This window comes from Pleurodeles waltl, chromosome 5, assembly GCF_031143425.1.
Source record: "Pleurodeles waltl isolate 20211129_DDA chromosome 5, aPleWal1.hap1.20221129, whole genome shotgun sequence".
Lineage (NCBI taxonomy): Eukaryota > Metazoa > Chordata > Amphibia > Caudata > Salamandridae > Pleurodeles > Pleurodeles waltl.
This window is the reverse complement of record NC_090444.1, coordinates 248,642,679-248,669,417: the sequence shown is the minus strand read 5'-3', so window position 1 is coordinate 248,669,417 and position 26,739 is coordinate 248,642,679. Positions and strand designations below refer to the sequence as shown.

Below are 26,739 nucleotides of genomic sequence, written 5' to 3'. Positions count from 1 at the left end.
ATGTTTATTAGGTACACGATTAATTGCAAGACGTGACCTGGTTTGGCTTTACTGTTTATCATTAAATGAGATCAATAATGTTTTCATCACAGCATACATTCGAAGATTATTACTTGTTTACTACTATATGCTGATGTCCTAGAACTAGGGTGTATTAACACTATCTTGTCTAGCTGTTCTATGACGTCAAGTACCTGCTTCAGCTTTAATGTGCATCTTTTTATTTTAAGTGTCATCAGCACTGCCAAGATGTGCTAAATAGAGGCAGAGAGCAATAACACATCTCCTTTCCTAAAATGTGTAAAGGTCTTTAAGTGGTGTCCTAAGTCATAGTGTTAGGTGGTATATCGCATTAACTGCAATAACATCGTTACATGAGGACTGTAGTATAGGCGAGCATATATGTTTTAGTGTGTGGGAATGAAGATAAAGGTGCCCTGTTTGCGGTGGCTAGTGGTAGAGTACACGTTGGATGTTTGATCTAAACTTGACCTTGAGTGTGGTGTATGTTTGTTGCTTCAAACATGCAAAAAGTGATGCGGAATGCCTGCAAATAGTATAATCACTGGCAATTGCTTTGGGTAACATTCCAACCCACTGTTTTTTGCCCACTTTGCCACATCAAATTAGACCCAGCCACATGCAAAACAAGCAACCAAAGACTGGTTTCAGCACAGTTGGGCATCTTCATTCGGGTGTAGCTTGGTTTCAGTGGGACAGTGAGCACAGGACCTATGTCTGGGCATACCCTTGATCACGTAAGGTGGTACATCAAGCACACAAAAAGTGATGCGAGGAATGCTGGCAAACAGAGTAACTGCTGGCTATTTCCCAGGGTAGCATTCCGATCTGCTGGCATTTTTTGGCCCACTATGGCATCTCAGATTAAACCTAGCCATATTCAAATCAGCCTTGGTCCTGCTCTAATAGTCAGAGTCCACTGGAACTGCCAAGCCATATGGCACTATTACCATTAATGTCAAAGGTCTGCACATGCATTTCAATGAGCCTGAAATGTGCCTTCGTTCACAACTGGTAGTCTTGTACTCAGTTGCGGCCTGCTGTGGAGGGCAGATGTTCCCACCTATATTTTTCTGATGCAGGACGAGTGTCTGAGTGTCTGTCAGGCTAAGCAAAGGTCAGTCTGACAGACACTCTTCACGTTGAGGTTAGGCAGCTAGGCACTGAACATGAACTAAGTGTGCAGGTGCCTGGCTGCCTGAGCAGAACATTGCATGGCTGAATATTTCACAGGCCGATAGGCGTGACCTCCTCAGTCAGCAATGTTTTCTCTGAGCCTCACCCTCACGATGAGGGAAAGAATCACTGACAGACTCAGGCGTTTGTGCCAAGGGCTGAGAGTCCATCAATGCTGCCCATCACAGAGTGGGGTGGGTCATCAACTATCAATGACCCCATTCCACTCTGCGACGAGGTAGGAAAGGTCCTCTTCTCACTGGCTTATTTTTTACAAGGTCAGCCAATGAGAGGAGGCGGTGGGATCTTCCTTCCATCCTTTCATTACCTGAAGCCTCAAGGAAACTAGAGCGGCTTCCCTCCTGCCACCCAAGATCAGCGCTGAAGCTGCATAACTTTTCATTTAATATTGGGTGCATGGGTGTGTAGGTATGAATGAATGCTTGTGTATATATGAGTGTTGGCATGCTGTGAATGGGTATGTGCGAATGTGCTGGGTGTATATAAGTGTGTGTGCGCGCATGAAAGTGTGTGTGTTTGTGGGTGAACCACCCCTCCTCCACCACAGCACATTAGAGGCCGCCACACCTTGTACCTGCCCAGAAGGTTTTAACGACAGAAGGGAAACCTTAACAAAACAAGATACAAACCGCAATACACTAGGTCCAAGATTTGCAATCTTTAAATATTTATACAATGTAAAAAATACTATTGTGAAGGCTGTCAGATCAGTTCATAGCATCCAACCCAAAAATACCTCACTCCTTTGGTGTACACAGCTAGAATAAACGACCATTCACATGTTTACCATTACCTTGTTCGTTTATTATTATAATTATCAACGTTTTTATCCATCATATGTTTTTTTCATAGTTTATTATGCATTATGGTTTGTTAAATGTTAGTTGTCTCAATAACAAATTCCGAAAAGAAAAATCTGATCAACAGCACTGCAACCATTATTTTTTATATATATATATATATACATGTTAAGTCTGTGCAATATATATATTGCACAGACTTAAAATGTGCAATACGATAACATTGACCACAGGGCATCTTTAAACCGAATCAACATTAGTCGAAATCAACAAATGTGATGGTCAGAATAAAATACATACAGTGAAAAGGTATTTGTTATGTGCAAGACCATTTGGTTTTACTAAGCACAACATGTTTATATTCATAGTGCTCCCCTCTTGACATAAATACTGCATATACCTGGTGGCATGCACACAGTAAATTCATCTTGAACACATATTTACTTACTAAGTAGGGATGTACACCTGTTTCAATTTACTCTCTGCTTCTGCTGCTTTCAGCCTTTTCTACAAGTAAATAATAAAACAGTATTATAAATGCGTGTACTCTTCACTACAATAAATAATAATCATTAGTTTGAATAAATAAACAATTCCGCATAAAACAAACGGTAAAAAGTGAGTCTGTATGATCGTGAGGGGTCCATGGGCACCCACAAGGAAGAAGTAGGTTATGTAACTGAATACTGACAGATGGTCTTCTCAAAACAAATTAAACAGGCTTATCAATGCTCAATCGAGAAATTGCTACTTTTAGGGCAACTTCTTTCAAAAGGCCCAGGTGTGCTTTTTAATCTCCTCTACTTTGAATTTGTTATTTTAAGTTCCTAAAAAACCTGAAATGATAACTAAGATGGATCTGTCGCATCTCTTCATTCTTAGAGGACATGTGTGTCCTGTTCCGGGGTTTAATTTAAAACGAGCGTCTGCATTTTTTTAAATCTGATAGAGCTTCTTCAGTGATTGGATTTGCGTGTATGGTATGCACGGATGAGTGGATGAATATGAGAGTAAGCCAATTCGTGGGTAAATTGTTAGATAAGAGTATGCAGAAATGGTTGAATAGTTGAGTGAGTACATGAGTGACTGTTTCAACAGCAGCACAGAAAGGGGAAAGTAGTCTCCTGTTAGAAATGGGACAGTAGCCATCTCCATATTCCAATCACTCTTTGTTCTGTGCATACACTCATTCATCACTACTCTCATGAAAAAGTGTTGCATTCCAAGAAAAATACTTGACTCGGTTTCCTCGGAAAACTGTAGCCCTTAAGTTGCTGTTTACTAGGTTAGTGCCTGCACCACCTCCTCTCGTTTCCCTGTTTTACCAAGAATAGTCCGTCATTGGAGATATCAGCTACTTAACAAAAGGCAGTTTTTGGAATCAAGATACTAGAGCTTGAATCTTGGCTAATGTATTTAACCAAACTGTGTGATCAAAGGCATATCACATTATTACTCTGCTTCTGTTGTCTTATCTGCCAAAATGCGTAAACATCTAGAAGCTTTTCAGTTTGTATTTGTTAGTGTTTCAAGAAAATGTATTTTCTGATGAAATACACTAACAAATACCCTTTTTGAAACAGGCTGACAGTTTGGGGCATAGGGCCCTGCAGAAAAAATATATTTAGCAACCCTGTTAGAAAGGGTTAAAAAGTGAAGTTGGACTAGTTCCAGATTCTACTACCTAGTGTGCCTGACATATTCTTTCATCTATCTAATCTCATTAGGAGGAGGAATAGTTACACACTGATTAAAGCACTGAAAAGCTGCCAGACTGTGGCAACAAGAACTATATGATTAAATAAATGAAGGAGAAGCGCTTATGGATCTGAAGCATAACACGTGCTTCCAGATGCTTCCTTGATGAATAACAGGAAGCACTGCTAGAACAGGTCGTATAGATCCATGAAGGCCCTCAGCACAACAGGCTGAAAACAATGACATGACAGGAACAGAAAAACCTCATTCATAAATCCAGCGCACACTCTTGCTGGTAACAACTTGGAAGGTTGGAAGAACTTGTGTCGTCTGGCACGAGGCCGAACAACACCAAAATGTCCTACAACACATCCAACGATATCAAATTCTTACGAAATCCAACAACTATAAACAGGCCACAAGGAGATATTTAAACCCTAATGTCTAATCTTAATTCATATGTATAATTTTTATAGCTGTATAAAGGAGGAAAGGGGCCTGGGAAGGACAACCGACCCCTAGAGGCTCTACACCATGTCAATCGGAGTGCCAAAAGACAAGCTTCGCTTCATTTAACACAGGTGACAAACTGACATTCACCTCTCATACAAGCACCTGCCTCCAAAGCCCACTGTAAGGGGAGAAATACAAAAATGTAAATTTACGACACCAGCAACAAAATGGAGGGTTATCCCTACGACATTCACATCCAGCTGTTGTCCCTGCATAGACAATTCAGCTGGGAGATCAACAAGTGACACTGACCAGAACATAGAGGTGCTTAACATTGGCATCTTAACACCTAAGGAGGTCTAACATCCTATGCCACCACCACACCAACCTATACAGGACCAGGCAACAAAACTAGTAAACAGAGGCCATCCTTCCCACAAAGGTAATGCTTGATGGTTAAGGAATCCAAAACGAATAAGTAAACAAAACTAATGCGTCAGGAAGAGCTTCTTGGTGCCACAATAACAACGATCTTCTCCAAAACACCATTAATCCCAGGCATGAACAGGACCAAGATTGCACAGCGAGACATTAAGACCTTCTACCTTACTTGGCTACTTACCTTTGGTAACACACTTCCGTGGGGAGGATATTTAACTACAGATTCTCCACATCAAAATATCTCCAGGCACCACACTAGATACAGAGATTTTTCTTAGCAGTGCTCTAGCGTGCCAATAGGTGACATTGTGTGACACCACAGTGACTCATTACCGCCTTGGATGTAACGGAAATACTTGATTGATGACATTCAAAAGAAAATACCGAAGAGAGAATAAGAGTTAACTGAGCTTCCCACAGACAGGTACTCCACATGCCAACAAGATAAAGGGAAGAATCCCAGGATCTGCTCTACTCCTGATGGAAACAGCGATCTATCAATCTAGTCGACTCTGTGCCTCCTCGAGAAACATAGCCTAATTAAAGTTGTTAAGCAAATGTCCTGCAAACAATAGGAGGCAGGTGACCAAGCACGAACACTGTCAAAACAATGCAGATAACCATGTACCGAAGGATCCGTTCATGCCCTCACAACACAAGGGACAAAATATTTAAGTCAAGAAGGATGAATGATCCTGTTCAAATAATTGTCATGCCCAATGAGCAATGTGGTCCTGCAAGTGCACACGCCAGATCCAGACCATGGGGCCGGACATTCACTAACTAGCTATAAGGGATAAGGTGACTGCTTACACCAACATGCAAGTGACCCGCAAGTCACACTAGCAAACACCATGCAATGTAACACTGCCTCCCAGCCACGGAAAAAAATGAAGGGCCATAACACTAACAAGCATTTGCAATGCAATGGGTCTCGCATCTGCTTGAGTTAGAGCTATTGGCGTTGCAAATTCATAACTGGATTTTTTTTGCCTCATAAATTGGACAACCCTGCTTGACGAGTCAATAAAGAGCCGACATCTTTACCACACAACTAAATCCAGCATGTTCCCCACTTTTTTTTTTTTTTTGCCTTCTGGTCTAGATGCAGGATTTTGGAAGTAAACTAAAGATTGAACTCTAGCAAGCATAAACAAGCAACGATGTGGGAGAGGTGGTGGGGACAGGCAGACACGAACAGGAAACCCAGGGACAGGCGGAAGGTGCTGGGAGATGGCAGTGCGAGCCTATTCAAAGCACCACGGTCACCATCAGCATGAGCACAAAGAAAAGACAAAAAAAAAAAAAATGTAGTTTGCTCTCAGTAAAACATATCGGCAATCCTGCGATAATCCATGTAACAGGGTCAGTCTGCAAGGCGGTAACAAAATCGTCCCAAGATGGGACAAACGAAAAGCATTTACCAATGACATCAAGTGATTTTTGAAAGGCAAGCCCACAAACGAATGAAAGCGATGGGTGTGAGGTGGGAATGGTTAAAAGGCAACAATACTTACATCAGGTCAAAGCGATTGCACGCTCAACCTAAAAGGTTCAACAACAGTGTATACCACACCAAGAACCAGTGGAGGCCCATTTATAAAGAAGAGATCCACTGGAGAAGAACAAAACTCACTCTCACTTGCTTGACTGAGGACTGTGCCTTAAGAGGTCAAAAGTGAGACAGTGTAATAAGTGGACCCAGCAACAGGGTAAGCCTCCGTGCAAACTCGGCTCTAACAGTACCATTCCCAAGAACAGAACCACATTTTCAGACTAAGTCTTTAAGGAGGCATTCAATGCGGGCTAACAGAAGAAGTCTGGGTGGCAATGATGAAAAGTGCCACTTATGTTTAAGGAACCCTTCAAAGGCACCATAACCCTCACAGGCACAGGAAAGCAAGTGCAACTGCTAATCAGAATGGGAGTGTTGGGGATACTTGTAAGGTCAAAGCCCTGTAAAACATCAGAGCCTTCCACTACCTTCAATGGGTATGCTTCCAAGACGTGGTAAATTCATAGATTGGAATCAGCACATGCTCTAGCTGAGTCATCTACGATTATGGAGGTGAGAACCTTTTAAGACCACATCCAGCGCATTTGCTTGAACATTTTCATGATGGCCCAAGGAGCTTAACTGGGGAAGAGGACAAAACTGGTGGATGACCTGGTGTCAGTCAAAGGTAAAGAGGTGCTTCAAGGTTGATGGCCTGTGCATAAGCAAATCGATTTCAGAGTGACATGACCAAATCCAACAGCTTCAATAAAAGATACATGGGTTCCTGACAGAGCAGTCAGCCTGAAGAATTTCAGTTAAAATGTTGGTTTTGATCTCAGCTAAGTGTAGACCCAATTCTAGGACCATAACACCCCTTGCTCAACACTTCTTTAAATGATATAGAGTCTTCTGAAGTGACTGTCGGAAGGTTCTCAAGGGGTTACTGTATTTAAAGTGCCAAAACCATTCATTTCTCAGGGTTCCAAACCAGGGAGCCTCCTCAGAGTTGGAGCAATAATGGAATGAATCCACATCAGCTTCTGTTAGACCATGGCAGTCACATTATCAACTGATTATTGAGCAGGAACCACTGGGGTCTCAACAGAAGCATGTACTAAGGAGAGACAACATGCTTCATCATCGAGTCCTCACCAAGAACACCTATTGTGTCTGGGTGGGCTTAACGTTCCAAAGAGGGGAGGTCTTATTAAAGGTATTTTTTGTGGGATCTGTGCTAAACGTAACATTGTCTTGCGTCCTCTCTGGGCAATTTACTATGTTTCTGGGTACTCGTCAAAGTTAAAAACAAAGATGCAGATGGGGACAGATAGTGATCATCTGCATCTAAAGGAAGACACAATGGCCAAAGACAGGGCTTGTGGCTTACCTCAGGAACTAGAAATTACAGATCCCGGTCTTCTATATTTAACAGAAGTCTCCTATATCAATGTTCGTAATCCACTAGTGATGGTCAAAGCCAAGTTATAGTGTGTGGGACAAATACATACATTCATGCATGTCACAGCTTACAACCCCTCTGGGTTCACTGGCCATTATGATATCTGTGGTTAGAGAGAAAAACACATAAAACATAGAACATAGAAAAACATTCATTCACAATCCCAGGTGACACTGTCCATGGAATAAGGAGTATCTCACCATTAGTGAGCACTGCAATCACTACAACAGGATGAAATGTGTGATATCATACAAGCAAACACAAACATGCAGATAAATGAACTCAAAACGTGTTATTAGTGTTAGCCATTAGGCTATTCTATATAATATAGGTATGGCGGTATAAGAGAGTAGGTGTAATCCACACTCCTGCAGATCAAAACAATAACTGTTAGTGCGCCTGTGGGAGGGAATAATACATTGAGATGTATGTCACACACTGGAAGATGCACACAAATACGAAAGGAGCCAAATGCGGACTGTTGTTAGCAAAGGGCCATGGAAAGCCCTAAGGACCTGGCCGTAGCCCTGCTGCCCTTAAAGAGCTTCAGCGCTGAGTCTGCCTTGTCCGAATAGATAGGGGCCATCAAAGGGCATGTCCATAAGCAGGCTTGGACATCCCCTAAAAATCCAGGTCTCAGCCAGGTGTGGCACTGTAAGGCCATCACTGATGAAACCGATCTGCCTAGCGTGTCAGTGGTGACCGTGAACTTTGCTGCATCCCTCCCATCAGCAACAGCTTGGGTAAGTATGGCCCGCACCTCCCTGGGAGCACCTGCCTACCCGAATCCCCCAGGGCATGGGAGTAACGTCCTTAAAAGCACAGACTGCAGTGCCAGGCTGGTGTCCAGCCTCTTGAATTCCCTATCAGGTAAACCAGTAGGAAATGCACCAGAATTTATTCGGCGGTGGAGGCTTGGACGACCAAGCTCTTCGGTGGTAGGGTGTTGCGTGAGGAACTTTGGGCCCCCAGGATCTGGACAACAACGGCAGGCAACTGTTCTGTTCACAGGAGCCCCTTTGCAGAGCTTGGGTCAGGTCCCATGCAGGACAACCGTACAGGCTTCATTGAAAGGGAGAAGAGGTTCAGAGGAGGTCACTCCCAGCTGAAGCACCTCTGTCAAGGTGTTGGTCTTGACTGCCACCAAGAGCAACTAAAGGTCCAGGACCTCAGCTTTCCCTGTTCACCACCACAGCAAATGATGCTCCCATCTTTGTAGCCACAGTAGGAGGAGAAAACATGCCAGTATCTGAGGAGGTTTCCAGTCCACTGGCCTCCGCCAAGCCCTCATGTGTCCATGTTGGAGTCCAGGGGCTGGTATTCTTCAGGTTCCAGTAACTCCTCTCAATCCTCCTCAAGTCATAGCCCATATAGGAATAGAACTCTGGCTCCAAACTGGGAAGCACAGCTTCAGGTAGCACCTGAGTTGGGGTTGAACGACCCCCATCTGGCTCCGTGTTGGAGTCGGGGATGACGGCGCCAAGTTTTGGACTTGGGACCAGCATCAGGGAAGGTTGAGGCGGTACAATTGGTGTCAATCCAGATCCATCCGTGAATCCAAGGTGCCCGGCTGGCTTGATGTCAGAAAACCAGTAGAGGACACCTCACGAACCCACAGGACTCAAAGGCGTGTCATCAGGGACAGGCCACCCAAATATGAGAGACACAGCCTCAAAGAACTCACAAAGTTGGGAAGGGGTCGCTCTGGCTCCTGAAAACTCAGGGAGGCACGCAGCCGGCTGAGATGCAGGCTCAACCACAGAGCCATGCCTCGAGTGACAATGCTCCCTTGTCTCGCTGGAAGACCAATACATGTGGGGGGGGGAGGGGGTTTGGAGTCAAAGACCGCTTAAGGTAGTTGTTGTTTTTGTTGTGGGACCTACCTGGAGGTCCAGATGACAGTGCTTGGGCTCTGCTTCTGATCCTGGGACCTTCCTCTTATCCAGGAATGAGACCATCACACTGTTGCATGTAAATAAGCTTGAAGGAGTGGCTCCCTAAAGGCCCTGGAGTGCATGGCGCAGATCTTCACATGAATGGTCGTATTCCAGGCACCAGAGGCAAACAAGGTGCGGGTCGGTCACCAACATCTGTCAGTGATGGGTGCTGCAGGGCTTGAAGTCAGCCTTTCTAGTGGATATCTCTGCCACTCCAGGAGACGATTTTCTCAAAAAAGCTTCGGCAAAAGTTGAGAAGAGCTCAGTCAAAAAGTGACTGACGAGGTAGTTCGCTACCGATTAGCCCTGATGTCAACACGCTGGGTGGCCCCTATGTACGCACCACGCATGTCACATCCAGCGCCATGCATAGCTGAATGACATCACCTAACGGTGCACACGTAGGATCCAGTCTGAAGCCTGGGGATAACTCTAAGAGAAGGAATCTGCAGCTACAAGTTTTTATCAGATATACTGTTTCCACATACAAATCTTGGACCTGAAGAGGTTCCATTTGTTGAGGGTAAATTCACCCTTAAAGTGACTCACAAACAGACTTGCTACAATTGGGGAAAAGGTGCTGCCCATGGACGTATCATGGGTTTTGAGGTAGAGTGTGCCTTGAAATTCAAAGGAAATCTCTGTGAGCTCAAATTGTATGCAATCAAAAACGAAATAACGAGAAGTATTGTAGTGCCAATCTTCTTGGTATAGGATTTCTGTAATCGTGTCCAGAGTGGTGTCTTAGTGGAGAATGGTACACAAGCTCTAGATGGCCAGACCTACTAGAAGCCTGCAAGAGGGATCAAAGGTCACTTCTTATAATAAGAGCATGAGGGATACCTTGTGTCTTTAAGATATTTAGGCACATGTTGTATTGGTCGGAGGAAAAAGTTGCTTAACTGCAAATGAGGTTCCAGAATGGAACCTATTCCCAAAACTACTGGCCTTCTTGGTGGGGGAATCTTGTTCTTGTTAATCTCTGGGAGGATATAGAACTAGGAGGTAGTTGGATCCTTGTTCCTGAGCATATCCAGCTTTTTTTTTTTTTTTTCTTTTTTTTTTTTTTTTAAGAGATCTGACTTCCAAGTTCTGCTTTCTCAACCATCTTGTGTATGACGGTCAACACTCTGTAAAAGATCTTGCCAGACCTTCCAAGGATGCCGAATACAGGTGGACAAGTCAGGAATGGGCCAGGAGGCTCGTGAAAAGCCCTAAATCCATGGAAGACAACGCTTGAACACCAAAAGAAGTATTGGGAATGGCACCTATGACAACATAAGCACTGCAAACCTGAAAAATACACAGGATAATTTGGGAACAGAAAGCAACTCCAGATCCCAGACAAATGACTTAGAAAAAAAGAAAAAAAAATAGATATTACATCAGAGCATCACAGTGGCTTCCTATATGGCGCAATTACATTTTGTTGGTGATCGTCGATGACACGGATCCATTACTACTATAATGACTCAGGAGGGTATCTGATGTAGCAAATTAATTTGAAAGAAAAGCCCGGTGTATGTTTGATTTAAGGTTTGATTTTTTTTTTTAATAAAAAAGGTTCTGAAAAGTGGCATAACAGCACCCTTGTTGACTCATCTTGTTAGGTACAAAAGCAAGGAGATATTCAGCTCCTGCATGTGTAAAAAGATTTGGCCAGACAGTGCCTACTGCTAATTGTATGTACAGCAAAGCACCTGCGACTTGCAGCACTTCAAAGCCGCAAAAACTTAAATAGCAAGTGAGCAACATGCTAAAAATAAGTTTTTATACAAATGATAACACATTTTATTTATTTGTAAACAAATATAAATAAAATTAAAAAAAAAAAAGAAACTTTAATAGGATGGTTGAAACGGGTCTATACGTAATTGAAGCCACACATCGCCCATACTATATCCTGTTTGCTGCACCTCCACTGCTCCCACAAAGCAATATGAGGTTACTTATTTAATTTTTAGCCTCGAATTTTAAATCCCTTAACAGTTACAGTAAATTTTAATATTTTCAATCGTACATTTAGCAGCTTTATTTATATACATGTTATCAATCTGTTAATATTATATAATTTTCGAAGCAGCCACTGAACTCCTGAGGAGGCTTCGTGGACTCTCGGGGTCCTCAAACCACAGGTTGGGAACCACTGGTTTAGTGGATTTACAAGAGTAGTTATTGTCAAATTTGTGTTATGGCTGCCTCTCACACATTCGCATTTCAGCCACAGAGAGACTGAATGGGTACACGTGGTTTAAAGTCGGCAGCCTAGCCACTAGACCACATCGTTGGAGGTTACTGGTCTTTAGATTTTATTTGGGTGTTCACTTTTACATAAGCTACAGAAAATTTCAAAACAAAGTGTTATATTACACAAAGTGCAGATGAGCAGTGGAATGAAGGTACTGACTGAAGTAGAACAACTTTCAAAGAGCCCGTGCTACAACAAAGCATAACCTACTAACACAGACCTCAATCATTTTGAGGATTGGGCTGCAGCAGGGTCCCCCGGAGCCCCAGGTAGCTCCTTAGCTTCATCTCTACTATGAAAGATGTGTCTGGATGAAAAGCTCTGCGCGGACTTTTGCATCCTTTTTCTGGAGAATGTCTTCAAGAACCCACTGCCAAACACTTAGTAAAGCCACATAATCCGCCTACTGCAAACGTGTTCTCACTCTCTGATCTTCCATTTCTTCCAATTTGAAAGGCAGATTGATTTCCTCATAGCCCGTACCTTGTAGTTTTATTAAGCATCTTCCATTCTAATGATGCAGTGAAGGTTTAAATGCTTTCGAAAATAAAGATATTTAATGCAAGTAAAAGCTATATACTCAGCTGACTGCAAGTGACATGATATTTAGCAAATTCTGATCTCTCCGCAAATAGTTGCCAAATTCCCATGACAGACTTCGATAGGACATACCGTCATAAATGATTTGGGGAAAAATGCATAGAAAAAAAGGATAAAATGCACAATTTGGTGAGGTAAGTAACAATTAAATATTTCTGATGAATACGTGTAACTGCAGATTCCTCATCTTTAGAACAACGCTAGATACCACACTGAATCTGGAGAATTCTTCAGCACTGCCCTATACGCTCGCAGGTGGCAAAGTATGGTTCCTTGATGATTCTGTGCCACCCTACAAGGTACAAAGCAGTGCCACATGTAAGTGCCACTCCTGCACACAAACTATAGTTCTTTTCTGAGTCCTTCATCATGGATCTGGAGATATGTTCCCTTGTTGGTCTTTTGACAAACCCCTAATTCTTTCATAAAGTGACAGAAAGCAAGGTCTTCACATAAAACAATAGGATTCAAGCCATGTCAAAACTGCAGGACACAGCTATGAGTCATGAACCCGCACAAGGTCTGCCTTTGGTGCTTGAGCTCCACACATGACTCATGCTAGAAGTGTACCATCATGCATCTTAAAGCCATTAGAGACTGGGAGGCAAAAGTGTCTGCCACCAAGCATAAAAAAATGACTAGTTTGTAGCATAGGTCGCGGCCAAGATCAAGGTGGCAGGCCTGATTGTGACTCCATTCTCTGGGCCGTTCCTGTGAAAAGTCTACTTTCCATTCAAGTTCTTCAGTAAGTCAAAGTCCAAACATAAGCAGGACGCATCCCTGTGTCACGACTTAAAGTCATGCTAGAAGGCATGAGGGCATCAAGATAAAGACTGCATCCCTTCATCATCCCCAGAATCGGAACTGGCTCTGCAGCTGGCCCCAGTGCGCCCCAGTGCGCCCCAGTTCCCACAGCACACTGACAATCCCACAGCAGATTGGGGCCTTCAAGGAGGCCAGGCTGCTGATTTTTGGTGTAATTCTGGTTCCCTCTGTTGTGCCCTCAGGCCCTAAGGGGTTGTAGGGAGTCTCGAGTTAAGACTACTGCAGGCTGGTTCACCCTCGGCGCAATCTGCCCCCACTGGACCTATTGGCCCATACCAATTCCAGACCAGACTTCTACACCAGCACATGGATCCACATCAGTTTCTTTGGTACTGGAGCATCTTCCACGTGTGCCAAAAGAAGATCCAGCACCAAACTCAACCTCAAAGCACGAGGTAATGTCAGCCCAATCTTGACCAATGTCATGCTAGGAGACAACATTCACCATACAGGCAGCGTTCTATGGAAAGCACCTTGTTTGCAGTGGTTGTTCGAAGGGCAGGTAAGGCACTAGAACTTAATTTGCCCACCATTGACACTAAATCAAATCTACTGAATTAAATCATCAAACCAGGGTCTCTTTATCTGAGTCACTGCTACTGTTAATGAAGCCCTTACTGATTCCTTCATGAATACGTGGGCTAAGCCACCACATTCATATCTGCCATTCAATCCACCAATAGTTCGGATGGTATTGACCTGACTCTTGTGATCTGAACTTTCGAATGAAACATTCAACACCAGAAGTCCTGACCATTCAAGCTTCAACATGTAAGGACAACCCATGTTCCTTTACAGCTAATTCCTAGGACATGTAATAAAAAAGAACTGACACCTTTGGGAAGATGCTGTTCTCTTCAACCAGTCTAGCACTAAGCTTTATCAATGCTGTTTGCTTACTAGGGTGGTACACATGTGCCCAGTGGATAGTGGCCAGGGATCTCTGACCGCTGACTATTCATGATGACTAGGATGCTGTATGTGACCATGGCATGTTGATAATGAAGCCCAACAACAATAAGAGTGTGGTTGTCACTAGAGGTGGTACATAGCTGACTCTGATGAGCCCACTTCAAGTGGAGGTTGTTGAAGTATGAGAATACATGTACCCCCCCTGATGTCTGAAGAGGGGCAGCAACTACCACCATCACGTTTATGACTACCCAAGGGGCCAGGATAACGCCAAAGCGCCATGCTAAGAAAGCATGTCAAGATGAGGACAACCAGGTTTTCTAATGACGTGCAAGCATTCTTTTGAGCAATCCCTTGACCTTTCACTGCCACTGAAAAAGATTTCCCCATAGGTTTTGGAAATTCAGAGTCTACTCCAGGAAGCTAGCTTATTTTTTTTGGGGGGGGGGGGGGGGGGGGGGGGGGAAGGGGGTAAGAGAGAGAGAGCGAGAGAAAATATATATGTATATGCAAAAAAAATAGAGAACTCTGGGTAGTTCCCAAGTTTCCCTATACTTGCGAACTACCCAGAGTTTTCTATTTGTTTTGCATACTTTATGCGTCACTCTAACCCTGAAAGGGATATGTTTTGATTGATATATATATATATATATATATATATATATATATATATATGGAAAATGTCACTTACCCAGTGTACATCTGTTCGTGGCATTAGTCGCTGCAGATTCACATGCTGTGCACATCCCACCATCTGATGTTGGGCTCGGAGTGTTACAAGTTGTTTTTCTTCGAAGAAGTCTTTTCGAGTCACGAGACCGAGGGACTCCTCCCATTTCGGCTCCATTGCGCATGGGCGTCGACTCCATCTTAGATTGTTTTCCCCCACAGAGGGTGAGGTAGGAGTTGTGTATGCTAGTAATAGTGCCCATGCAATGGAGTAATGTACATAATGTAGTTTAAAGTAATATATTTACAAATATACAGGTGTTCAAGATCAACTTCTAAACGGCTACAGGCTCCCGGGGAGGAGGGTGGGCGCATGTGAATCTGCAGCAACTAATGCCATGAACAGATGTACACTGGGTAAGTGACATTTTCCGTTCGATGGCATGTGTAGCTGCAGATACACATGCTGTGCATAGACTAGTAAGCAGTTATCTCCCCAAAAGCGGTGGTTCAGCCTGTAGGAGTTGAAGTTGTTTGAAACAATGTTCGTAGTACTGCTTGGCCTATTGTGGCTTGTTGTGCCGTTAGCACATCTACACAGTAGTGTTTGGTAAATGTATGAGGCGTAGACCATGTAGCTGCCTTACATATTTCGGTCATTGGAATATTTCCTAGAAAGGCCATGGTAGCACCTTTCTTTCTAGTTGAGTGTGCCTTTGGTGTAATAGGCAGTTCTCTTTTTGCTTTAAGATAACAGGTTTGAATGCACTTAACTATCCATCTAGCAATGCCTTGTTTAGAAATTGGATTTCCTGTATGAGGTTTTTGGAAAGCAATAAATAATTGTTTTGTTTTTCGAATTAGTTTTGTTCTGTCAATGTAGTACATTAACGCTCTTTTGATGTCTAATGTATGTAGTGCTCTTTCAGCTACAGAGTCTGGCTGTGGGAAGAACACTGGTAATTCTACTGTTTGATTTAAGTGGAACGGTGATATGACTTTTGGTACAAATTTAGGATTTGTCCGTAGAACTACTTTATGCTTGTGTATTTGAATAAATGATTCTTGTATGGTAAATGCTTGAATCTCACTTACTCTTCTTAAAGATGTGATGGCAATTAAAAATGCAACTTTCCATGTTAAGTATTGCATTTCACAAGAGTGCATGGGCTCAAAAGGTGGACCCATGAGTCGTGTTAAGACAATGTTGAGGTTCCATGAAGGAACTGGTGGTGTTCTTGGTGGTATAATTCTCTTTAGACCTTCTAATAAATGCTTTTATGACTGGTATCCTAAATAGAGAAGTTGAGTGCGTAATTTGCAGGTAAGCTGAAATTGCTGTAAGATGTATCTTAATGGAAGAAAAAGCTAGCTTTGACTTTTGCAAATGTAGTAAGTATCCTACGATGTCTTTGGCAGATGCGTGTAAGGGTTGAATTTGATTATTATGGCAGTAATAAACAAATCTTTTCCACTTATTTGCATAGCAATGTCTAGTGGTAGGTTTCCTAGCTTGTTTTATGACCTCCATACATTCATGTGTAAGGCCTAAGTGTCCGAACTCTAGAACTTCAGGAGCCAGATTGCTAGATTCAGAGATGCTGGATTTGGGTGTCTGATCTGTTGTTTGTGTTGCGTTAACAGATTTGGTATGTTTGGTAGTTTGACATGAGGCACTACTGAAAGGTCTAGTAGTGTTGTGTACCAAGGTTGTCTTGCCCATGTTGGCGCTATTAGTATGAGTTTGAGTTTGTTTTGACTCAACTTGTTTACTAAATATGGAAGGAGTGGGAGAGGGGGAAAACCGTAAGCAAATATCCCTGACCAACTCATCCATAACGCATTGCCCTGAGACTGATCTTGTGGGTACCTGGATGCGAAGTTTTGGCATTTTGCGTTTTCCTTTGTTGCAAATAGATCTATTTGTGGTGTTCCCCAACTCTGGAAGTAAGAATTCAGTATTTGGGGGTGAATCTCCCATTCGTGGATCTGTTGGGGATCCCGAGAGAGATTGTCTGCTAACTGATTCTGAATTCCTGGAATGAATTGTGCTATTAGGCGAATGTGGTTGTGAATCGCCCAATGCCATATTCTTTGTGCCAGGAGACACAACTGTGTTGAGTGTGTCCCTCCCTGTTTGTTTAGGTAATACATCGTCGTCATGTTGTCTGTTTTGACAAGAATGTGTTTGTGGCTTATTATGGGTTGAAATGCTTTCAGCGCTAGAAATACTGCCAATAGTTCTAAGTGATTTATGTGAAACTGTTTTTGGTGAGTGTCCCATTGTCCTTGGATGCTGTATTGATTGAGGTGTGCTCCCCACCCTATCATGGAGGCATCTGTCGTTATTACATATTGTGGCACTGGGTCTTGGAAAGGCCGCCCTTTGTTTAAATTTATACTGTTCCACCATTGAAGCGAGGTGTATGTTTGGCGGTCTACCAACACCAGATCTAGAAGTTCACCCTGTGCCTGTGACCACTGTGATGCTAGGCACTGTTGTAAGGGCCGCATGTGCAACCTTGCGTTTGGGACAATGGCTATGCATGAGGACATCATGCCTAGGAGTTTCATCACCATTTTGACTTGTATTTTTTGTTTTGGATACATGGCCTGTATTACATTGTGAAATGCCTGAACCCTTTGTGGACTTGGAGTGGGAATCCCTTTTGCTGTGTTGATTGTCGCCCCTAAGTATTGCTGTGTTTGACACGGTATAAGGTGTGACTTTGTGTAGTTGATTGAGAAACCTAGTTTGTGGAGGGTTTCTATGACATACTTTGTGTGTTGTGAACACTTTTCTAGCGTGTTGGTTTTGATTAACCAATCGTCTAGGTACGGGAACACTTGTATTTGCTGCCTTCTGATATGTGCAGCTACGACTGCCAGGCACTTAGTAAAAACTCTTGGCGCAGTTGTTATTCCGAATGGCAACACCTTGAATTGGTAATGTATCCCTTGGAATACAAACCTTAAGTACTTTCTGTGTGAAGGATGTATCGGTATATGGAAATATGCATCCTTTAGGTCTAGTGTTGTCATGTAGTCTTGTTGTTTGAGTAGTGGGATTACGTCTTGTAATGTCACCATGTGAAAGTGATCTGATTTGATGTAGGTATTTAATGTTCGGAGATCTAATATAGGTCTCAGACTCTTGTCTTTTTTGGGTATGAGAAAGTACAGAGAGTAAACTCCTGTTCCTTTCTGGTGTGTTGGTACTAATTCTATTGCTTCTTTTAGTAGCAATGCCTGAACCTCTAGTCCTAGAAGATCTATATGTTGTTTTGAAATATTGTGTGTTTTCGGTGGGACGTTTGGAGGGAATTTGAGAAATTCTATGCAATAACCATGCTGGATAATTGCTAGGACCCAAGTGTCTGTTGTTATTTCCTCCCAATGTTTGTAAAATTTGGTTAGTCTCCCCCCCACAGATGTGATGTGTTGGGGATGTGTGACTTGGAAGTCACTGCTTGTTTTGAAGAGTTTTGGGACTTTGGAACTTTCCTCTATTCTTTTGGAATTGTCCCCCTCTATATTGTCCCCGAAAACTTCCCCGCTGATACTGGCTCTGGTAAGTGGGTCTTGTTTGTGAGGTTGTGGGTTCTGTGCTTTGTCCTGGAAACCCCCCTCTAAACTGTGTTTTTCGAAATGTGCCTCTGCCCTGTGGGGAGTAGAGTGCGCCCATGGCTTTGGCCGTGTCAGTGTCTTTAAGTTTTTCGATCGCAGTGTCCACCTCCGGCCCAAACAACTGCTGTCCGTTGAATGGCATATTCAGCACAGCTTGCTGTATCTCTGGTTTAAATCCTGATGTACGCAGCCATGCATGTCTCCTTATTGTTACAGCTGTGTTGACAGTTCTAGCAGCTGTGTCTGCAGCATCCATTGCTGACCGTATCTGATTATTTGAGATACCCTGTCCTTCTTCTACTACTTGCTGCGCTCTCTTTTGGAACTCCTTGGGTAAATGTTCAATAAGGTGTTGCATCTCATCCCAATGGGCCCTATCATATCTGGCTAGCAAAGCTTGCGAATTTGCAATACGCCACTGGTTTGCTGCCTGTGTCGCCACCCTTTTGCCTGCAGCATCGAATTTTCGACTTTCTTTATCTGGAGGTGGTGCATCTCCTGAAGTATGAGAGTTGGCTCTTTTGCGCGCTGCTCCCACTACAACAGAGTCTGGTGTTAGATGTTGTGTAATGTACACTGGGTCTGTTGGTGGCGGTTTATATTTTTTATCTACTCTTGGAGTAATGGCTCCTCAAACACTTGTTTGGAGTGTTTTAGCATTCCGGGTAGCATAGGAAGACTCTGATATTGGCTGTGTGTGGACGACAGTGTATTAAAAAGAAAGTCGTCTTCAATGGGCTCTGAATGAAGGCTGACATTATGAAATGCAGCTGCTCTTGACACCACTTGTGCGTAGCCTGTACTATCCTCTGGTGGCGATGGTTTAGCTGGATAGCGTTCTGGACTATTGTCTGACACTGGTGCGTCATAAAGGTCCCATGCGTCAGGGTCATCTTCACTCATTCCTGTATGAGTTGGGGATTGCATCATTGGTGGAGTGGCTACCGGTGATGGTTGCGGAGAGTGATGTGGGGATGGTGATGGTATTACTTGTTTAGCCACCTTTGCTTGTGGCTGTTTGTCTTTGTCTTGGAAGGCAAGCTTGCGTTTCATTTTGACTGGAGGAAGAGTGCTGATCTTCCCTGTATCTTTTTGAATAAAGAGCCATCTTTGTGTGTGATCTGGCTCTATTGCCTGTAATTCCTGTCCAAATCTATGTGTCTTCATTTGTGTGGACAGTCCTTGTTCCTCAGTGTAGGAACTTGTTTTCGGTTCCGAGGCCGGATATTTCGGTACCGAAACCTTTTCGGCTGCTTTTTTCGGCTCCGACGAAACCTTTTTTACTTTCGGCATCGTGCTCTCTCGGTGCCGACCCGTTTCGGTGCCGGTGTCTCGGTGCCGAATCTTCTCTGAGCCACTATCTCGGGCCCAAGATTGCTGTGTGCCGGTATCTCGACCGGAGTCGGATGACTTAGACACCAGCTCGCCCTTTTTCGGTGCCGATGAACGGTCACCTACTTTTCGGATTAAGCCATGGCCTGTTGGCGGTGGCGTCCCCTGGGCTTTAGCGCTTTTCTCGTGAGTTTTTGTTTTCGACATCTTACTCACGGTTTTCGGCGTTTCCTCAGGATCGATCTCCTCAGAGTCCGACTCCTGGGTGGAGAATGTTTCTTCCTCCTCCTCGAAACGCTCTTGTCCTGTCGGCGCCGACGCCATTTGTAGTCTTCTTGCTCTTCGGTCCCTGAGTGTCTTCCTGGACCGAAACGCTCGACAGGCCTCACAAGTATCCTCCTTGTGTTCTGGTGACAAACACAAGTTACAGACCAGATGTTGATCTGTATATGGATACTTGTTATGGCATTCTGGACAGAAGCGGAATGAGGTCCGTTCCATCAGCCTTGAAGAGACACGTGGCTGGGCCGACCAGGCCCCGACGGGGATGGAAGAAAACCCCAAAGGGCCACCGGAGCTCTTCTTAATTCGGTGTCGATCTGTTGTAACTAACCCGATACCGAACGCAAACAATACCGATGATTTTTCCGAGATTCTAACTATCTTTCCGACCCGAAACACGGAGCGAAAAGGAACACGTCCGAACCCGATGGCGGAAAAAAACCAATCTAAGATGGAGTCGATGCCCATGCGCAATGGAGTCGAAATGGGAGGAGTCCCTCGGTCTCGTGACTCGAAAAGACTTCTTCGAAGAAAAACAACTTGTAACACTCCAAGCCCAACACTAGATGGCGGGATGTGCACAGCATGTGTATCTGCAGCTACACACGCTATCGAACATATATATATATATATAAATATATATATAGAAGCCGATCCACTCCTTCGAGGCTGTGGGTGTGGCAATGGTAGAACTTGCTTGACTCAATAGGGGCAGCATTCCTCCAATTCATTCTCCCCTCCTTCAGTGGCATCCAAGCCACTTTAATTTGTCCTGAACAAAGGCAGGGTTGGTAGGAGGCAGATTCCAAGGCTTTCTCCTATGCTGGAGATACATCACGTTGGACTGGATGGGTTTTTACAAACCATCCAAAGAGATTATCCCCTACTTTTACCCTGCTTAACATTCCCGTCCAATATTTTTCTCTCCACGTGATATGGAGTGGGTATCGGTTTCGGAAAGCAGGAAGAGTAGTTACTCTTGCTATTTTCTACTCTTTCTAGATTTAATATTTTTCTGCAAAAAGACAGATCCAAGAGGCTGGAACTGGCCCAGATGTTTTGTGCTTTGGACCAGGGAATAGCACAGTGTCTCAAGACTTGTAGGATGAGTATTTCCATATACCCGTCCTGCAGTCCCGCAGGTGTTACCAGCAGATCAAGGTGGGCCACAACCACTTTTAGTTTGCCATGCTCACCTTTAGCCACCTTCTTGGCCTTTGAGTATTCATAAAAGTGATGGTGGTAGTTGCAGCCACTCTTCAGAGATCAGAGGTACATGTATTCCCATACTTTGACAACCTGCCCTCACCCTGAAGTAAGCTCAGAGTCCGCTATGTACCACATCCAGTGACAACCACACATATTGTTGTTGGGATTATCAAAATGTCATGGCCGCATCTGAGCCCCATGCAAAGGATCCCATTTAGTGGAACACCCCTGAACACAGTGGCATACAAGTCATTTCCTCTGCTGCAAGCAGGTCTATGACATTTGAGATATGATTAGTCCAGCGTCTCAGTGGGAGGGTCTCCAGGCCTCAGGTATCGTCCTCATCACAAATGCCATTAGGTTCATGTAGGCACAGCAGTAGGATCCCAAATCATCCCAATGAGCTCAGCATCTGGGTTCTCTATCCAGCCAGAACTCTAAGGAGACTGCACAGGATCTGTGGTGGTGGCTGGTGCAGGCCAATTTGGCCTGTGACAGGCCACTCTCCCTTCCCTACCCAGGGCCTAGGTTATGACCGCTGCATAGTTGCTGGGTTGGGAAAGTCACTTAGGAGAGGTGAATATCAGAGGCATCTGCTCCAGCGTCTGTTCCTTATCAAACTTCTGGAGCTTCGGGTAATCCAGCTGGTCCTTAAAGCCTTCTTGCCATCCATCAGAGACACAGACAACAGACAAGCTTTATTACAAGGAGGAAAGAATGAGGTTCTGGTTCCTGCGCTATGCCTCTGGGGGAGGGCGGCATGGCAGAATATCACCCTGGCCACCAATCACCTAGCAGGTTCCCTAAACACCAGGGCAGGACATTCCTGATAAAAAGGAAAACGCATGCCTTTTCACTACTATCTCTCCTGCCCTGGGTTAAGGAATATCAATTAAGACTGCATCAAAATCTTTGCTGTTGCCCCGGGATTGGCCAGAAGTGTGTGGCATCTGATGCTCCTACACTTAAGCATTTATCCTTCGATAAGCTTGCTCTTTGGGAGAACCTCCAGTTTCAACAATGTGGTAGGGTGCTGCATCTGAATCTCCACAACTTACACATCCATGCATGATGACTGAGTAGCAGCACATAAATGTGAAGCTGTCATCATTTCAGTCAAATGCCCTTCCACAAAATCTATTTATGCTGGGACAAGTGTGCCTCTGAGTGGTGCTTAATCCACAGACCGCTCACAAGCTAAACTTTCTGATGTCTTTTTATTTGTTTGTTTTGAGCAGTTTAATAAGAGGCTAATGCTCCTGTTTTCCCCAAAGCAATTTCTGATCCCTTAGTTGGATCTTAATCTGTTTTGCCATTTCTTACACACACTCCTTTGAGTCGATCCACACCTGTTCCTTGAGGGTCTTTTCTCTCAAAACTGTCTTCTATATTCAGTGACAGATAGAGAACTCTGAAAGTGGTGAGGCGTAATGCTTACCATGGGCTCAACTCATTTTTTCAAAATTGTCTTGGATGCAATGCACCCTACATTTTGAGAATTACCTTCAGTGTGCCAATGAAGCATTTTTTCATGGGTACCCCTTATGCCAATAACTACATAGAATGTGCCAGTAGTAGAGTTTTGCAATTGATACTGCTTATATGGCGTGAGCGACCTAGATGTCAAAAATTACCCCCAGGATAAAAGAACCAGCATTTTTTCATGGTTTGCTTCTTCCAGCACCTGAATATCCACTCAAATATAACATAGTTACCAAGAATTACCGCCAAAATGTCAGCAGCATCATTTTGCCACAGGTGACCTTCATATGCAAAGAACTGCCTTCAAAATGTCTCAAATATAAGAGTAACACCATGTTACCTTAGGTGTTGTTCCCTTTCCCCAAAATTATCTTGCATTTGACAGGGACAGCAGCAGACTCACAAGCATAAAACATGATAACAGCACACTCTTACTCACACTCACTCACACTCAGTCTCTCTATTATTCACTCACTATCTCACCCTCTCACTCATACTCACTCCCACTTACACAAACATATCTATATACTCACAGAGACTGCTTGTCGCTCTCACTCACACACACTTACACGCATTAAGTCTTAAACACTCAATGACTAACTCACAACTTCTAATTTACAAGGGGCTGCTGTTAAACTCTTGCTGTACATGTGCTCTTCTTTAATAAATAAAACTCATTAGGCCTCTCAAGCCCCTGGGCCCAGATGCAACTGCACCCTCTGCACAACTGATACGGACAACCTGACAACAATCCTACTCCTTCTCACAATGCCTCTCACTCACTCAAATTCACTCACACTTCTTCACTCTGCACACTCACTTTCACTAATTCACCGACACAGATTCTCCCTCACTTTCACTCACAAATACATGCTCAAACATAATCCATTTCGCTCTGAATCACTCAGGCACACCCACAAAAAAAACACTCACAAATGCACTGCGAAACACATCCTTTCACACATCCTATCAGTCACACATACTCGTAATTTATCACACTCTCTCTCCCACTATCCACAAACTCCTGCCATGTCTACACTCTCACCTACTGGCATTCATGGTCACCTGCCCTTCAGTTCCCTGCTTCCACAATTCTCATAATTAAAAAGAAATTGAAAATTTGTAATGGTGCACACATTAAGAAAATATGAGGCTTTACAAATCAATCAATAACTTGTAAAATGTTAAACTCTGTCACATCACACACCCCTTATTCAAGTGTTAGAGTTATAAACTGTCCCCTGTGATAACAAGATATTAGGGTGAACAGCCCAGATCGGAGAATGGTGAGGAAGGGAAGGTCGGTGAGGAATCTGCAATTAGATAGCCTTTACCAGAAAAAGCGTTACCGAAGGTAAGTAAATTGTTATCTAATAGAGACTTCTAACTGCAGATTCCTCACTGAAGAGTATATACCCAAGCAATATCTCCCCGGATGTGGGTCTGCAAACGGTTTAAACCAAGAAGTCCTGGAGGGCTGAATGGACAATATGCCCATCCCGACGGACCGGACTGTCCAGCCTGTAGAACCTTGTGAACGTATGGAAAGACACCCATTTAACAGCTTGGCAGACGTGATCCAGGCTGATCCAACAACCACAAAAAAAGCCAGGAAAGCTGAAAGATGACCGTTATCAGTGCTCAAGGCAAGGACTTGCTGTGCTAATTACAGCACAAATAATACCACTTCTAACAAGGGGCAGAAAGTGGGTCAACATGACGGGAGAAGCACCAAGCCACAGATTTATTCCAATGGCAGGTGTTTACAGTCTTGTTGAGGGACACTTGGCTGCCAAGATCATGTCATAAATCTCAGGAGCAAGATCAAAGGCATTTAACGGTCAACACTCAATCTCCAAATATGAAGGTGGGATCTGCTGCAACAAGGAAATCCTCCTGAAGGAGCAGCCGGATCGTAAACAGATGCTCATGCTCCAGAGTTCTGGATACCAAGGTCTCCCTGGCTAGTCCGGAGCCACTAAGATGATTTGGGCCTGGTTGGTTCTGATCTTTATGAGAACTCAGGGCAGGAGCAACATCAGCAGAAAGGCATGCAGGAGTCCTTGGTTCCAGTCTAATGGAACACATCTCTGAGGGAGAGATGCTTTGGGAACTCCAACCTGCAGAAGTGCTGACATTGCACATTCTCAGTGGCGGCAAAACCAAGTTTCTCCCCATTCTCTGAAGAGACCATGTGCCACCTCAGGAAGTAGACACCGTTACTGATCCACAAGGCATTGACAGCCAAGTCTTTCTACCCTGGCTTTCACAGATGCCAGATGGAGGTTGAAACACCGGGGTAACAGCATGAAAGTCCACAACTCTCAGCTCCAGAGAGTAGGCATATAACTGGACAGTGTCCAGAAAGACTCCAATAAAAGTAAGAGTCTGAAAAGGAGTAATTCATCACTTTTAACAGCAAACCCAAGCAAGTGCAGAAGATTTGTCATAGTCGGGAGGTGGGTTAAAGACAGCCTGGGGTAAGCCCGCCTTCAACAGCCCGTTGTCAAGAAAAGGGAAGCCTGGGACCTCTGATCTCCACTGGTGTGCTGCAACCATTGCTACCACTTTCACGAACACCCAAGGGCCACTGGTGAATCCAAATGGGAGCACAGTGAATTTGAAATGTTACAGTGAACCACAGGTAATGCCTGTGGGCTTGCAGCACGGGGATGGGAAAAATGCATCCTGGAGATCCAAGGCTTCTATTCAGTCTCTGGGGTCCAGGACAGACAGAACCTAAGTCAACTTGAGCATCTTGAATTTCTCTTTCCGTAGAAAGGCATTGAGAGGGCAAAGATCTATTATAGGAAGAAGGCCTCTGTCTATTCCCAGCACTGGAAAGTAGCAGGAATAGCAACCAAGTCCTGATTCTCACAGTGGCACCCTCTTGATGGCCCCTTTGACCAACAGAACCTACACTTCCTGTCGGAGCAAAAAGAGATGGCCCTCTGTCAGATGCTCTGGGGATGGTGGCAAAGGTGGTGGAAACTCCATCAAGGGCATAAGCCTTCTGGACAATCTGCAGCACCCACCTGTTTGAAGTTACTGCTTGCCACTGGAACAGGTGGTACCTGATCCTGCTGCCAACAGGATGTGTGTGCTGCATGGAGACCCCACTTAAGAGGTTTGGAGGCTGCAGCAGCCAGAGAAGTGGAGCTGGACAGTACGTTGGGTATGAGTCCTGCATCCTCTATGCGATCCACATCCCTGGCCACAAAAAGGATTGAAAGCATGCTAGCCTGGAGGATGAGAATATTGCGGACGCTCATGGGAGCCTCAACCATGGCCACTGTAGGGGCAAAAGGATTGTTGTTGATGACAGGGGCCCAGGGATCTGGTGGTGACTCTGCTGTCTTTAAAGTGCTCAAGTGCTGTGACAGCCTTATTGCCAAAAAGACGAGAGCCACTAAACGGCATGTCTATAAAGCATGATTGGACAGCTCCTGAAAACCCAGTGGACTGCAACCAGGCATGGTGGCAAAATCGCACTGTAGAGGCTATGGATAGGGAATCATTGGCATCCAGTCCACACCGAATCATGAACTTCGCTCTGTCCCTACCATCAACCAATGCCTCGTCAAGGATGGCCCGACCCTCCTCGGGAAGCCTGGGTAGCTGCTGCACAAATTAATTCCACAAGGCATGGGAGTATCGGCTCAAGAGACCTGCACTGTTACCAGATGATTCTCGTTCCAGTGGGGTAGGGCATGTGCATGTATTTATCCTGGCTGTTGAGGACTGCACCACCAGGCTCTCAGGAGAAAGATGCTGTGACAGGAAGGCTGGGTCTCCAGGGTCAGTAGATGGGGGGAGAGGGGTGGGGGAGGAGTGGTTGGTGGGGAGCAGTGCAGGGTTTGGCCCAGGCCCCCTGGAGATAATCATGGAGGGCCTCATGAAAAGGGACAAGGGGTTCTGCAGAGCTCACCCCTGGTTGAAGCACCTCTCTTGACCTCGATGGAGAGTACTTGCAAGTTTAGAACCTCCGCTGCCCTGTGCATCATGGTCACAAAAGATGTGCCTTCCATTATGGAAGACCCTCGTGGGGA

General features: G+C 44.4%; 1 protein-coding gene across 2 annotated transcripts in view; it reads right to left on the bottom strand.

Annotated features, from left to right (window-relative positions):
- Positions 1-26,739, bottom strand: part of MTA3 (metastasis associated 1 family member 3) — a 964,160-nt gene that overhangs the window by 510,333 nt on the left and 427,088 nt on the right. For both annotated transcript variants that reach the window (XM_069233985.1, XM_069233984.1), the window contains exon 11: positions 2,467-2,525. In XM_069233985.1, the coding sequence (XP_069090086.1) occupies positions 2,467-2,525 (59 nt within the window). The remainder of the gene's footprint in view (positions 1-2,466; positions 2,526-26,739) is intronic.